Source organism: Saccopteryx leptura, chromosome 3, assembly GCF_036850995.1.
Source record: "Saccopteryx leptura isolate mSacLep1 chromosome 3, mSacLep1_pri_phased_curated, whole genome shotgun sequence".
NCBI lineage: Eukaryota > Metazoa > Chordata > Mammalia > Chiroptera > Emballonuridae > Saccopteryx > Saccopteryx leptura.
In genome coordinates, this window is record NC_089505.1 from 371,449,992 (window position 1) to 371,466,089 (window position 16,098).

The following is a 16,098-nucleotide window of genomic DNA, read 5'->3' on the forward strand; positions in this document are numbered from 1 at the left end:
AAGGCGCCAGCAGGCTCGGCTGCAACGTACAAGGAAGAGCGCTGCAGATGTGAACAGAGGGCAAGGCCACGGCAGGGGTGCCCGGGCCAGGCAGAAGCCACAGGACCTGTGCAGAACGAGGACAGGAGGGACGAGCCGCGCCACCGCTCCCAGTTCCCTGGAGGCGGGTGGGCCATGAGAAGAGTGAGATGCCGTGTGGTTGGCACAGGCTGGCTGGCGGGGAGTGTCTGTGAAGCTGGACTGCCACTTCCTGAGTGCACTGGGAAGAACACACCCCCGGAGCACCAGGAAGACGGAAACATCGTGAGGGTGGGGCGGGGAGTGTCTGCGAGGCTGGACTGCCACTTCCTGAGTGCACTGGGAAGAACACACCCCCGGAGCACCAGGAAGACGGAAACATCGTGAGGGTGGGGCGGGGAGTGTCTGCGAGGCTGGACTGCTACTTCCTGAGTGCACTGGGAAGAACACCCCCCCGGAGCACCAGGAAGACAGAAACATCGGGTGGGGGTGGGGCGGGGAGTGTCTGTGAGGCTGGACTGCTACTTCCTGAGTGCACTGGGAAGAACACACCCCCGGAGCACCAGGAAGACGGAAACATCGTGAGGGTGGGGCGGGGAGTGTCTGCGAAGCTGGACTGCCACTTCCTGAGTGCACTGGGAAGAACACACCCCCGGAGCACCAGGAAGACAGAAACATCGTGAGGGTGGGGCGGGGAGTGTCTGCGAGGCTGGACTGCTACTTCCTGAGTGCACTGGGAAGAACACACACCCGGAGCACCAGGAAGACAGAAACATCGGGTGAGGGTGGGGCGGGGAGTGTCTGCGAGGCTGGACTGCTACTTCCTGAGTGCACTGGGAAGAACACACACCCGGAGCACCAAGGAGACAGAAACATCGGCTGAGGGTGGGGACCAGAGCAGCCCGCTTCCGGCAAGGCGCCAACGGCCTGTTCTAGGGAAACGTGCGTCTGTCTGGGAAGAGACAAGGAGCCTGATGCCCGCCTCACACCCCGAGCAGAAGTTGCCTCAGGAAGACTCACAGGCTCACGTGTAAATGCTAAAATACTGTAGTCAAGTTTCTAGAAGAAAACAGGACCTCGGGGTAGACAAGTGTTCCTTAAGCAGGACACACAGAGCATTCCTCACAAAAGAAAACTGATAAATTAGATGTCATTAAAAAGCTAGCTCTTGACTGTGAGAGATATCCAAGGGACGAATGTATCCATAATATATAAAGAGATCCAGGAATCAACAAAAAGACAAACTAACACAAAAGTGGGCAGAAGGCTCCAAGGGGCACGTCACTGAAGACGGGGACAGTGGCCTCAGGAAGCACTGACCTCAGATGCCACCACGCCCCACTGCCCGGCTGCAACCAGGAAACAGGGCCCGGGCTACACAGAGCAACACAGACGAGCCTGACCACGTCTGTCGGCTCGGCGGCCATGAGACACCACAGGCTTCTTCGACAACAGAGGTTGATCTCCTCACAGCTCTGGAGGCTGCAAGTCCAAGATCAAGGTGCCAGCAAGCTGGTTCCCGGTGGGGCCTGTCTACCTGGACTGCCATCAGATGGCGCCTCTCACTATGCTCACATGGCCTTTTCTCTGGGCACTTGCAGAGTGAGGTCTGGTGTCTCCTCTTCTCAGAAGGACACCAATCCCACGTGATTAGGGCCCAGCCCTGATGACCTCATTTAACCTTAATTACCTGTCAAGAACCTACCTCCAAATACAGGCATCTGGGCACTGGGGCTTCAATCCATAACAAATGGTGAAGAAAAGAAGTTAGACATAAAACAGAACCTACTGTACAATTCCATTTATATGAAGCTCAAGAACTTTGAGGCAGCCTGACCAGGAGGTGGCGCAGTGGATAGAGCGTTGGACTGGGATGCAGAGGACCCAGGTTCAAGACCCTGAGGTCGCCAGCTTGAGCATGGGCTCATCTGGTTTGAGCAAAAGCTCACCAGCTTGGACCGAAGGTCGCTGGCTCGAGCCAGGGGTTACTCGGTCCGCTGTAGCCCCATGGTCAGGGCACATATAAGAAAGCAATCAATGAACAACTAAAGCACCACAACAAGAAACTGATGATTGATGCTTCTCATCTCTCACCGTTCCTGTCTGTCCCTCTCTCTGACTCTTTCTGACTCTCTGTCTCTGTAAATTAATTAATTAATTAATTAATTAAAAAACAAAAACAAAAAAACTTTGAGACAGCTAGTCTAGCCTGGACAGAAGCCAGAGGGGCCACCTGTGGGCTGGGGGGTCTACCCTGACCTGGGTGGTGTGTATACAAGATAAAAATTCACAGAACTGACCCCTGAAGATACAAACCACAAATGTTTGCAAAGGGAAATCAAAGAGCAAGCCAGGTTCAGGAATAAGCATTTGTACATAAAAAAGGCGACATTTTTAAACAACGGGAAAAAGCCTGAATATTTAATAAATGGTCCTGAGACAACCAGGTAGCCCTTATACAAAACTAAATTTGAACTTTAATCTTATACCATGTCTCCAAATAAATTACCAGTGAAGTTTCAAATGTAAAGCTTGAAGCCATAACACTAGAAGAAAACATAACTGAAATAACATCATCTTGGTTGAGGTTCCGGGAAGGCTATTCTCAGGAAATCAATACACCGTCTTAGAAGAATGACAGATTCAAGTACAAAGGAAGTTAAAAATTCTGTTAAAAATCCTCACAAACAAAACTGAAAGGCAAAACTAAAAATGGCCTGACCAGGTGGATAGAGCGCTGGACTGGGATGCGGAGGACCCAGGTTCGAGACCCTGAGGTCGCCAGCTTGAGCGCGGGCTCATCTGATTTGAGCAAGGCTCACCAGCTTGGACCCAAGGTCGCTGGCTCAAGCAAGGGGTCACTCGGTCTGCTGAAAGCCCGTGGTCAAGGCACATATGAGAAAGCAATCAATGAACAACTAAGGTGTCGCAACAAAAAACTGATGATTGATGCTTCTCATCTCTCTCCATTCCTGCCTGTCTGTCCCTATCTATCCCTCTCTCTGACTCTCTCTCTGTTTCTGTAAAAAACAAACAAACAAAAAAAAACCTAAAAATGAATAAAGAGTAAGCTGCAGTCTATGATAAAAGGGTGACACGTGGAATAGTTTTGAGTCTTGCGAACATGCAGAAGCAGGCCAGAGGCAAGCGAACAGTAAGCATAAAAAATGTTGAACTTGACAGAGAATATGAAAAAAAGTTAAATTAAACTGGATAGCATTCTCCTCTGAGGTGTGGAGAAGTTCCCAGCAGCACCGCTAACGTGGAGAGGGGCACGAGGAGACGCAAGCCCACCCCGCAGTCTGGGCGCACCGGCTCCCTGGCTCCCCGTGAAACCCTGCGACCTCCCTGACAGCCAGACCAGCACGCGCTTGTCCTGATAAACAGGTATCACTGGCGCGGACAGGAAACGACAGTGAAGAGGAGCGATTTCAACAGCTGGGCCAATGTGGGGCCCTAATGGTGATCAAATAGTGTCTACCCAACCAACAAACCCAAGGTCTCCTCCTCCAAGAAGTCTTCTAGGCTGCAGACAGCAGAGCGCGAAGGCCACCTGTGGGAGGAAGTGGGTGTTCAAACACAGCCATAGAGGACACGCAGCTGGCGCAGACTGGACAGACGATGGTCCAGGTGGAAAGCCCTCAGCCAGGGCCCGGCCCCAAGTAAGGCGTTGAGGTAGGGGTGGGTGGGAGCTGGCCCTGCAAGGTGTTCAATTTTTCAGAAAGCCCAGGAGGCTGAGGGTGCAGGCAACCCTTCCAGAACCCGGTGCCTAAGACGTGCTGGGCGGGCTGCGTGGGCAAGCCGCTGAGTAGCCCACGTGCACACCTCACCCCACCCCACCCTCTCCCCTTCCGTGGGCGGGGCAAAGTAAGCGGTGTGGGCGGGGCCTCCTAGTGGGCGGGGCCGGGAGGAGCACCGCGTCCTCACCCCGCCCCCAAAGTGCCTGAACCGAAGAAGGGACAGAGCCTGGGCTATAATTTATGCTCCCCCGCCCATGCTTTATGGCCTTCTTAATTCGGCTCCTGCTACTATTAATGTAGTTAATGCTGAGATTATATCTATTTTCTGGCGTCAGGCAGTGATTTATTCAAGCCATTTTTCCGGTGGAGGCTCCTACGCTGTTAAATCAAGCGCCTTGCCAATTAAGTGCTGACTTGGGAAGTGGACGCAATCTTAACAGACATCTAACCGCAAATTAAACCGGGCTCCTTACTCTGGGGAGTGGGCGGGGCAGCCACGGAAACCTTGCTGACTTCGAGGAAAGTCAGAGGGAAATAAACCGCTCAGCACCTGCCTGCTGGCTCCCGTCCGGTCCTGAGCCGGGCTCAGCAGAAGCCGGGGTCGGGGTCCCACCTGGCCAAGGTGACTGCCCTGCCAGCGGAGGGTGGCCGCAGAAAGGGCATTCAGGGGCCACTCGGTCTGTCCCCACAGAGGTATCTGAACTGCAGTTGCCACCCACCTGGGAAGATTTAAACGACACACCTCTTCGACAGGCCTGTGATTCTTGAACCATCTTGCAGGCCTGCACGTGAAATGGCTGGAGAGACCCTCCGAGAGCTTTTCAGTACCCCTGGTCCTTATCAGAGCCCAGAATGGTGCGGGAGACCCCCGCTGAAAGAAAGGGGTGGGAGGGGGCTCCCCCAGAGTCCCGTCCCTGAGGATGAGGAGAGGCAAGAAGGAAGGCGGGGTGGGGGTGGGGGGATAAGAGTGAACACCACAGCCTTGCCAGGGATGGAGACCCCCCAGGGCCCAGCTCCCCTCCACGGGGTGTCCCCTCACCCCGTGGGAGCCTCTTTGGCAGAAAACCCACAAGTGGCACTGAAAAATGGGCCCCGGGATGAGGCCGTGGCCAGGCGCCTGAGAGAGCACTTGCTTGCAGGGCCCTTGGCAATGGTCCTCAGCGGCCGTGAATCCTCTCAGACCCTGCAGCCGACACAGGGCACCCATTTTCCTGTGCCCCCAGCCCCTGGGCAGCACCTCCCTCACCTCAGGCCCTGACCCAGCCCTGAGAGGGAATGAAGGTTTGGGGTAAGATCAGACTGGAAGGTTGATATATGCGAAGAGTTAAATATACTATTGATTATCTGAAGGCTGCTTTACTACCACTTCTAATACCAGGATAAAAGTGTATTTAAAATGGTGTTTAACTGTGTAAGACACCCTCGTACCACTCGGTGACAAGGACATTTTATTTCTTCCTGTCAGGGGCAGTATTTTCAGCTTCCTCTGCTCATCAACTCAGGGCACCAACACAGTCACAGGAGGGCCCACAGTGCTGGCATGGTGTGTCCAGGGACATGGGTTCAACCTGGGGGCAATCCTCTACATGTTCCATGGGGACAAACCTTAAAGGGACCTGAACAAAGCTCCCTTCTCAATAGTCTTCCTGTTTTCAGAAAAAAACTTCTCCCGGGCAAACCAAAGGGACGACTGTCTAGTCTGCCAGCCCATGGGGAGGCCTCGCCATGCCCTGTGATTTTGTCATGGTGGTGGCCGTGTCTCACAGGCCCCTGCATGGTTTGTCCCCTCAGAGTCTGCCCCAAAGCAGCCAGGTACGGGTGAGGTGTACCCTGACCCACCTCTCCCTCTGCTTTCCCCACAAGGGTCAGCCTGAAGGCTGCTGAGCACGCCTCGGCCACACAAGCCACTCACAAAGGGCGAAGGAGCCACCGCCTGTCAGGCGGTTAAAGACAGAGTGTGCTACGGCAGGTGAGACGGGCCTGGCCCAGACTCGGGCCCTGCAGCAGGGGAAGCAGGAGGGCCACACCGCCGCAGGGAACAGTGGCAGGAGCTATGCGGAGCCGCACAGGGACCCTCGCCGCCGGCCCTGCCCAGGGGGCAAGGAGAAAGACACGGGTACCTGGAGCAGGGACCGAAGGGCCAGACAAAGGCTCGAGAGCCCGAGAGACTCACAGACTCGAGACCAGCAGGGTTGGGGGCTGGCCAGAGAGGGGGGACCACCCCAGCAGGGACTTATGACAGAATGCAGGCCAGGGAGGCAGAGCAGGCTGTACCCCACCACCCCAACCTTAGCCCCCCTACCTACCAGCACGGCCCTCAGGGACGTACACCAGGGACACGCTGGAGCCAGCTCACCCTGGGCTCAGAGAGGCAGGTGACCAGCCCTAGTGATGGGCAGGTCCTGGCCTGAGACGAAATGGATAAGGGCTCCAGTGTCTGCTGCCACCACTCCCGTCCCATGCCACCTGCAGACCGCGCCCAGGTGCCGCCCTCACAACCTCACCACAAACTCCTGTGCCTCGATGCCTGCACCCCAGGCCCCACCAGGGTGGGGCAACGGCACAACCCTGCATGGGTGGCAACTGTCACAGGGGCCAGAGGCTCCAACTGATGGGGCGGTGGGCGGTGGTGTGTCTGCCCCACACCACCACGCCCAGTGCCAGTGCCCAGAGCCTCAGCTCCCTCCCACCTAGGAGCACAGGGCAATGTGGCACTGAGGTGGCCCAGCCAAGTGCTCAGCCTGACCCCCGCAGTACTGGGGGCTGTCCTCCATCGTCACACAGGGCCATCCTGAAGCTGGGCACACAGGGACCAAAGGGCGAGCAGATCCAGGTGCTCCCTCCCGAGGGCTGGGTGCCAGAGAGGCTACGGTGGAGAGGGTGCTTCCACGTGCACCCTCAGAAACCACAGAGAGCAAGGAGGCAGAGGCCCATCTGGGTCTGTGCACGGGCGGGCGGACTTAGGGGGCTCTCCACCAGGGGCTGCTGACAGCGGCAAGGGCTGCCTGCCTCAGACAGACAGAGAAATAAATAACCGGTGCGCTTTGAACTGACTTCCAAATTAAGAGCTGCCTCCTGGCTGTCAGGCCCCTGCGGGCAGACGCCTGGCCCCTCCCGCGCAGAAGGGGCCCCGCCGTCTATTAGAATGATGGAGGCAGAGGGGCCGCTGCGCACTCCTCCTTAATGAGCAGCCAAAGGGATCGGTAAGCATAATCTCCCAGGCAGTAATATTTTATATAATCGCCGAGTAGTTTAAATTGAAAACCCCCAACTGAATCAATATTTACTGCATTGAAACGAAATGAATAGTAATAAGTCACTAAGCTCCCTGTCCTGTTTCATAAAGTAAAAAATTATAAAAATGAGCACGGCATACGAGGCCATCACATTAACTTTTACAGCACTCGGGGAGCTGTAATCGCCAGTTCCCATAAAACAGGGTTCTCAAAAACCTGCCAGAGGAGCCCTGCCTCAGCACTCCTCAGGGGTCACCCCAGGGCCCTCCCACCGGCCCAGCGCCCACCGTGTCCTCCTCACCTCTGGCCAGAGCCTCAGAGCCAAGAGCCCTGTGCACACTCCCTTGTCACCCTCAGATCCAACTTCCACTACAAGTCCTTTTATTTTTCCTTAAGATTTTACTTATTGATTTTATAGGGGATGGGGTGGGGGAGGTGGAACAAGAAGTATCAACTCATAGTTGCTTTACTTTATTTAGTTGTTCATTGATTGCTTGTCCTATGTGCCTTGACCAGGCAAGCCCAGGGTCTCGAACCAGTGATCTCAGTGTTCCATCCAGGTCAACAACGGTCTATCCACTGCACCACCGCAGGCCGGCTTTTTTTGTTTTAATTGATTTTAGAGAAGAAGGGGCAGGGGGGAGAGAGAAACAAAGAGATACAGACACAGGAACTTTTATCTGTTCCTGTATGTGCCCTGACCGGGGATTGAACCAGCAACCTCTGCGCTTCCAGACAACGCTCTAACCAATTGAGCCATCTGGCCTGGCCAGGGCATTTCCACTGCAAGTTCTTTACCTGTTTTATCAAACTCCACCCTAGCGAGATGGTGACCCTGAAGAGATGCTCTTGGCCAGCTCTCTGTGAGCAGAGGAAAGGCTGTGCTCTGACCAGGCCGGACCCTGGGCTGTTGAGGGACGAATGTGAGTGAGGGCGGAGGACAGGGTCCAGCAAGGATGTCCTGGGCCAGAGCACAAAGCAGGAGCCTGCTCCCGTGCAGGCTCGGGGAGCCCAGAGAGGCCGGGCTTCCACTCTGGACTCAGGTCCCCCAGGGACACGGCCTGCAGGGCTCCGGGAGCACGGCCCAGAGAGAGCCCTAGGGAAGGTCCTTGATCTCGAACTTGGAACCCAGGGCCAGGCTGGTGGCACAGCAGCCACAGGGCACAAGCCCCCGGAGGGCCAAGCCTCCTGAACCCACCAGCAGACTCCTGGGCAGGAGTCAAGGCCCCATCCAAGCAGGTGAGGCCAACTCAGCTGGGAGGTGGAGGGCACCACCCTCAACAAGTTGAATTCGCTCCTGCTAAAAACAGAAGACAAACTACCAATTTAAAAACAGTCAGAGGACCTGAGGGTCTTTCACAAAAGACAAGGACCGGCCTTAAATAAGCCACAACAAGCCTTCAGCATCTCTGGTCATCCGGGAGATACAAATTTAAACCCCAACGAGCCACCGTGCCGTGGGGAACATGAGAATGAAGAGCTGGTGACGCCGAATGCTGTGACGGGAACAGAAGGGCACCCCGGCAGCAGCTGTGGGGAAGCGGCCGCTCTATCTGAAGTCAGACTACGCCCCTCGTGTTCCCACACTCTGCGACCAGGCGTGACCGCAGAGGAAGGGAAACGGGCTGCACGGCCGCGTGCGTAACGGCAGCCTCCCGGCATCACTACCAGCGTGGACCCAGCCCCAGCGTCTGTGGAGAGGCTGACACGCCGTGGGATACACCCCGGAGCCTCAGCCCGGGCTGCACGGCCGCGTGCGTAACGGCAGCCTCCCGGCATCACTACCAGCGTGGACCCAGCCCCAGCGTCTGTGGAGAGGCTGACACGCCGTGGGATACACCCCGGAGCCTCAGCCCGGGCTGCACGGCCGCGTGCGTAACGGCAGCCTCCCGGCATCACTACCAGCGTGGACCCAGCCCCAGCGTCTGTGGAGAGGCCCGACACGCCGTGGGATACACCCCGGAGCCTCAGCCCGGGCTGCACGGCCGCGTGCGTAACGGCAGCCTCCCGGCATCACTACCAGCGTGGACCCAGCCCCAGCGTCTGTGGAGAGGCTGACACGCCGTGGGATACACCCCGGAGCCTCAGCCCGGGCTGCACGGTTGCGTGCGTAACGGCAGAGTGGGCCCAGCCCCAGCGTCTGTGGAGAGGGTGACACGCCGTGGGATACACCCCGGAGCCTCAGCCCGGCTGCAGGGGCCACACTCTGCAGAGAGGTAGCTGGCTCTGGGGTGGGGAGTGCCGGGGGAGGCAGGCAGGCAGGCAGCCGTGTTGTGCAGTTGGGGGCTCAGAGAATGACAGATGACACTGCCATGTGGAAAAGACCCAGGACCAGAACAGGGACAAATAAAGGTTACAAAATGAATCACATGATAACAGATTAAGCCTGCAAAAGAGTCAGAACCTGGACCCACATCACTATAAACGAACAATGAACACAGGCAGCGGGGGATAAAGGACCACAGGCCTCCCAGGAGTGAGGCTGGAACTCAGGCATGCTGGACACCCCTGCCCACACACCCCCCGGCAGAGACCCACGGCCCAGGCAGCAGGGTGGTCAGGCTCACAGCACCAGGAGCACAGTGACACCAGGTCCCTCGGCCTGGACCAGGGGCCGCCCAGCACTTCCACAGCTTCCTGCCCACAAATCTGAGTCTCGTCACGTACAGGCCCAAGACGCAGCACCAAGCACCTGGCCTCTGCTCCCCGAAATGGCAGGTCACAAAGGACAGCAGGACTGCGCTGGTTCCAGCTGCAACGAGGCTGCAGAGGCATGACCATGACCCGAGCCACACGGCAGCACTCCCGGATCGGGGACCTCACTCAGCGCCCGGCCAAGGGACACCGACTCCCCAGTCTGGGCGTGAGCAGAGAGGAGATGTGATGACGCAGCAGGGACAGGTAAGCCCAGCGGTGACCTAGGTGAGGACTACAGAGCAGCTGTGTGCTGTTTTTGCAACTTTTCTGGAAGTGCAAATGTATATCAAACAAATTTACTCGAAAAAAGTTAAATGCAAGAAACTATTAAGAGAGGGGCTGGGACTGAGCCTGGGAGCCCCAGGGTGACTGTCCTCCATTTTCCCCCATGCCCCCTGGCCCTGCCCTGACCCTCCACGCCCTCCCCCACGGCAGCCCCCGTGCCCCCTGGCCCTGCCCTGACCCTCCACGCCCTCCCCCACAGCAGCCCCCGTGCCCCCTGGCCCTGCCCTGACCCTCCACGCCCTCCCCTCAGCAGCCCTGTGCCCCCTGGCCCTGCCCTGACCCTCCACGCCCTCCCCCACGGCAGCCCCCGTGCCCCCTGGCCCTGCCCTGACCCTCCATGCCCTCCCCCACGGCAGCCCCCGTGCCCCCTGGCCCTGCCCTGACCCTCCACACCCTCCCCCACGGCAGCCCCCGTGCCCCCTGGCCCTGCCCTGACTCTCCACACCCTCCCCCACGGCAGCCCCCGTGCCCCCTGGCCCTGCCCTGACCCTCCACGCCCTCCCCCACGGCAGCCCCCGTGCCCCCTGGCCCTGCCCTGACCCTCCACGCCCTCCCCCACGGCAGCCCCCGTGCCCCCTGGCCCTGCCCTGACCCTCCACGCCCTCCCCCACGGCAGCCCCCGTGCCCCCTGGCCCTGCCCTGACCCTCCACGCCCTCCCCCACGGCAGCCCCCGTGCCCCCTGGCCCTGCCCTGACTGTCCACGCCCTCCCCCACGGCAGCCCCCGTGCCCCCTGGCCCTGCCCTGACCCTCCACGCCCTCCCCCACGGCAGCCCCCGTGCCCCCTGGCCCTGCCCTGACTCTCCATGCCCCTCAGCAGCCCCTGCGCTCCCTGTCCCGGAAGCTCCTCCTGTGGTTTAGGGGTGACCAGCAGCAAGGGGACGTGCTGACCCAGAGCAGGGAGGGGCAACTGCGGTCCACCCAGGCCACAGCCACAGAGCAGGTCTGCCTCAGGCAGGCTGCTGCCCAGCCCTGACCACCAGCAGGGCCCTGGGTGCCCCCAAAGCAGGGGCTAGGCCAGGGTCGCTCATTGACCAGCACTGCCAAGTGTGGGCTGCTCAGCGGCTGCTGGGTCTTGGCCCTGGAAGCCTGAGGCCTGGGCAGCCTCTGCACATGACCGTGCGTGCCTCCTGCATGGGCTCCTTGTGCCCTCTGACCCCACGTGCACGTCCTCTGCCAGGGGAGCCTCTGGGCCTGGCTGCCTTGCACAGACTGCAGGCGAGGCCACGTAAGGGCTCACCCCAAGTTTCTCTAACTGCCATGGTCTTCAGGGCCCCAGCTCCACTGGCCTAGCCAGGGCGGGTCTCGGGGAGAGCAGGACACTCGCTGGCAAGGACTGAATGGTGTGTCCCACACAGTCCTATGTTTGGATCAATGGTATCCAGAAGCGGGGCCTTGAGCTGATGACTGGGGTTGGATGAGGCGGTGAGGATGGGTGAAGAATTAGGGTCCTCACAGGAAGGGACGTAGCAAGAAGGCCTCACTGCCTGACCAGTGGATAGAATGTCGGACTGGGATGCGGAGGACCCAGGTTCGAAACCCTGAGGTCTCTAGCTTGAGCGCAGGCTCATCTGGTTTGAGCAAGGCTCACCAGCTTGGACCCAAGGTCGCTGGCTCGAGCAAGGGGTCAATCGGTCTGCTGCAGCCCCCGGTCAAGGCACATATGAGAAAGCAATCAATGAACAACTAAGGTATCGCAACGAAAAACTGATGATTGATGCTTCTCATCTCTCTCCGTTCCTGTCTGTCCCTGTCTATCCCTCTCTCTGACTCTGTCATAAAAAAAGAAAAGAAAAGAAAAAGAAGGCCGGGTTCTGCAGCTGAAAGGGGAACCCACCAAGGCACCCTGACCCCAGGCCTCCAGCCTCCAGAACTGAGAAGGGAACAGGCAGCGGAAGCCGCCCGGCCTGCGGTCTGTCAGGGTGCCCGAGCGGCCCCCCACTCCTCAGACCGGGACAGGAGGCAGAGCGGGGCCCCTGGCCAGCGGAGGCCATGCAGGCATGCCAGGGGCAGGGCAGAGTGGGGGGAGAGAGCACAGGGGAACCAGGCCGCCCGCGGACGCTGCCCACCTGGCTGAGCTCCTCTTAATAAGATGCACTCTGGAGAAGCGTTTCAGAGCCCTCCAAACTGCAGCCCAAACCTTGTCAAACCGCCCGGAAGTTACCGAGATTTACCACACAGACACGAAAACACAGCAAGATAAAAGGAGCCCGCGAGCACAGCCCCCGACAGCGCCATGTGTAGCCCGAGGAGCAGCTGCGGACGCAGCCGTGCAAGCACAGGCTTGTTTATTCCGCACTTTCCTGTCAAATGAATCCGGAGAGAGAAAAAAAGTGACAGGCAGTTTAGGGATATGTCACACTCCAGCTTCAGTGCAGATGAATGGACTTGTTGGAAGCAGCGAGGACACAGGCAAATCCACACATCTTACAACAAAAAATTAAACCCTCACTCATCCCACGCTTCAGCCCCAGGGTGCCCTCTGCTGCCCCTGCCTGCCCCTGGGCCTGCCAGAGCCGAGTCCCGGGGCCAGTGGCCGGCAGTGGTCTGGAGTCTCTGGAGCCAGGCCAGGCCTCCTGTGGGCCCTGGGTCCACCACGTGGGCCGGCACGGAGCTTCCACGCGTTAAGCCAAAACTGACTTGGGCCGAGAGCAGGGCTCCGTCTCAGGAGAGGGACAGCAAGGCCACCTCGTGAGGCAGAAATGCACCAGTGCCCCAGCCCCCGGTGGGGACCAGTAGGGCGAGGCTGAAGTGGCCATTCAGAGTACTCGAGAGACAGGCCTTTCCTGGGAGGGAGGCCACCAGCTCCCCGGGGAAGGTGAGGGGCCCTGTCACGGGGTGGGGCCTCTGGGGCTGGGATGGCAGTGGCTCTGTCACCTCCACAGTCTCCAGTGCCAGGCCCCTTGTGGTGCAGGACCAAGCATGGTGACCACACCACCCTCTGAGGGGCCGGCCGTCCCTCGGCAGGAGGAAAGGGGCTTGTCCAGGCCACCAGCTGTTGGGGGCCAGGGGCTGTGCTGAGCGCAGGCTCCAACCGGGCCCTGCTCAGAATGCCTGGCTGCTCCAGACTGCTCTCCAGGCAGAAGCCCGGGAACTCTGTGAGCCCCACCTGATCCCCATGGCTTCCCCCTCACCTCGAGTCACAGCCTCCAGCACCCACCAGGGCTCCTGGGCTCCCCAAGGGTGACAGCTCCCACACACACACAGCATCCCCTCTGCAGTGACCACATTCACGGAGCATACCGGAGAAGGGGGTCCAGGGCCGCCAATGCCAACAGTGGTGCTCTTGCCCACTGGGCTGCCTGCCCGCCCCTCCGAGGGGGTGTAGCTAGGACGCCTATGCAGAGCCCTCAGCCCCCGGCTCCGCCGGCTGCCTGGCGGGACACCCCTGCATTCTCCTCGTGGCAGCAGCCCTTGGCCCCCAAGTGCCCAAGTCCCACCAGCAGCCCAGCAGCTCCACCTGCCTGGGGGGAGCTGAGGGACCTGCCGCTGCACGGGGCAGAGGTCAAGGGCTCGGCCAGAGCCAGGCGGCCCCAGAGCCTCCCCGGGTGAAGCTGAAGGCAGTGGGTGGGCGGACACCAGACTGGCCACTGGCCCTGGAGACAGGCCTTTCTGCTGCCTCGACAAGCCCAGCCCAGGCGTGCACTCCTGACAGCGAGGCCGGGCAGCTGGCAGGCAGCCACTCTGCTGAGAAGGCAGCCCTGGCCAGGACATAGGTGACCTTGGGCAAAGGAAGCCCAGTCCACTGGCAGCCACATGTCCCGGGGCCTGCAGTGCCTCAGCCCTCAGCACCCCACACCCACCCCTCCCAAAAGGCCCAAGCCCAGGAGCCAGGCCCTGTCGAGGGTCCAGAGCTCTGCACTCAGCTTATGTCCTGGGCACCTGGTGACATGGCAAACAGACTTGGAGTGAGACAGTCAGGGCAGATGGATGCCCCACTGAACACGGCCCCACACACGCCATTTTAGGGGCGGGGGGGGGGGGGGCTGACACGCCTCCTCCAGCAAGGAAGGCGCTGAGGACCGAGTGCCCAGCCGGGCACCTGGAGAGCAAGGTGGCTGGGGCAGCTTGGGAGGAGCAGCAGCTACGTCCGGCTGGCCGCTGGGTCTCCCCCAATGGCCCATGCCAGGCATCTGACCCGAGGGGCAACCCCATATACCTGCCCACACAGCACCCAGGCGCCCCCTCAGCCCCACCTCCTCAGGACGGGCTGTCTTCCGCCTAACAGGCCTGAGGCGAGGCGCCTGGCTGAATGTGCACAGTGTGCTGTCCCGGGGCACGTGAGGCCATCACCCTCCGCCAGGAACCCTCGCCCACTGAGCCTGGCACCTGCTTCACTCAGTGACCCTGGCAGGCCCCAGCGGGACCAAAACACTAACCCTGCCTGGTGCTCAGAAGCTGGGAGGAGATGCCCGCTGGTGCCACCCCAACAAGTCGCCCCCAGCCCCAGCGCCCCCGGGAGAGGCGAGGTCTAGCCCGCAGGTGAGGCCCACATGCCCACGGCAGCAATGGAGGCAGGAGCAAGAATCAATAAATCTGAACCTCATTCACGATGATCTGGGGCTCCTATTAAGTAAATTAATTTAAGTTAATTTAGCTCGATCTTGACTCCCGATCACAGTGATTTAGTGAGGGGGAAATTGCATTAGGAAAGGCCGCGCTCACCAGATAGAAGAACAGAAGAAAATTAGACCCACTTAGCACTGTGAATTAATATGGAAATAGCAGATGTAAATTTAACCTTATCGAGAGAGTGAAAATTATCTTCATAAATTTGTAGAAATAGCCCCCAAGATGCTTATAAATCTATTTAAAACAAAAATATTACAAAAAGTGCAGTAAAATTAATTTAAAATATACTTCCAGCTATTGCCTCTAGAGGCGGCGGCGGCAGAGCCAAGTTCACTGTGGCCTAGCGGAAAGGGAGAAGGGCAGTGGACCCCGTGGGCCCCAGCGGCAGGCTGACCACCCACACATCTGTGGAGGCCCCAGAGCCAGGCAGTCTCAGAGGGTGGCACCGGACGACAGCTGCTCTGACCTGTGGTCCAGTCCCTCAGGGCACAAGAGCCCCCGCCTCACAGCCTCCGGCCCAAAGCCAGGTGCCCTGGAGTGTCCACTGTGCCCAGTGGAAGCCTACACTCAACCAAGTGGCCCCAGGCTCCCGGAGGGCGGCTGGAAGACAGAGGGAGGGGGCCTGCCACTCGCTGCCAGGTTCCGAACCATCTGCCAAGGCTGTCGCCCCTTCCTGCCTCCGAGAAGGGGGCCACAGCCCATACCAGGCCTCCTGAAGCCTGGAGTTTGCAGCCTCCCGAGAGAGGCTCCCAACATCCAACCCCTAACACTGCTTCCCTGACTTCCACAGCCTCCTGCTTCTGGGCCCAGAGCACCCAGGAAAGAAGGTGGAGCCACCCCGCACTGCACCCTATCAGCCAGAACAGCCTGGGGCAAGGCCACAGGGTGCCAGGGGTGGGTGGGATGGGAGGGCTGAGACCTCCCTCCTGCCCTGAGCAGTTAATAGACTGACGGCAAGATGGGCTCACAGGCTCCAAAGGGGCTGCTCAGGACCCAGCTTCTCACTCCAAGTCTCCCCTGAGGGACACCATGGCCACCCACACCAGCTGATGGCTTGTTAAAAACGGGAGGGCATGTGTGTGTCTACACATGCGCGCGGCACACAGGCTGCCATATATCTGGGGCACAAACTGCCGAACAGAAAGACTAGGCCATTTCCAGCCAGCAAACTGGAGATCAAGCCCTTCTGAGTGGTGCGATCGGTCCCTGCAGCGTCAGGCCCCATCCTGCAGCCTCAGAGCCCCTCAGAGCCAGCCTGGCCCCAGGCCCATGGGGGCCTCTTACCTGGAGAGGGAGAGCCGTCGAGCCCGCCAGGAGGGCAGGGACAGGGGAAAGGGGGCCACGCTGAGAGATGACGCTGGGGTCCTCTTGACAATGCGGTACCGGGTCTTGATCACTTTGCCGGTGGGCGGTGCCCGCGGGGTGTTCAGGCTGGATGCTGCAGAGAAACCCAACACAGCAGTCAGCGAGGTCGGCAGGGACAGCCCCTCACTCCGCATCCCAGCCCCGCCCCACGTGCACATTCCTGTCCCAGGACGCCAGCAGCCTGAG

The 16,098-nt window shown here is 59.5% G+C and overlaps 1 protein-coding gene across 1 annotated transcript in view; it reads right to left on the reverse strand.

Moving 5' to 3' along the window:
• The window catches only part of ZC3H3 (zinc finger CCCH-type containing 3), an 81,853-nt gene that overhangs the window by 28,889 nt on the left and 36,866 nt on the right, over positions 1–16,098 (reverse strand). The window contains exon 4 of the mRNA XM_066379621.1: positions 15,832–15,985. Within this exon, the coding sequence (XP_066235718.1) occupies positions 15,832–15,985 (154 nt within the window). The remainder of the gene's footprint in view (positions 1–15,831; positions 15,986–16,098) is intronic.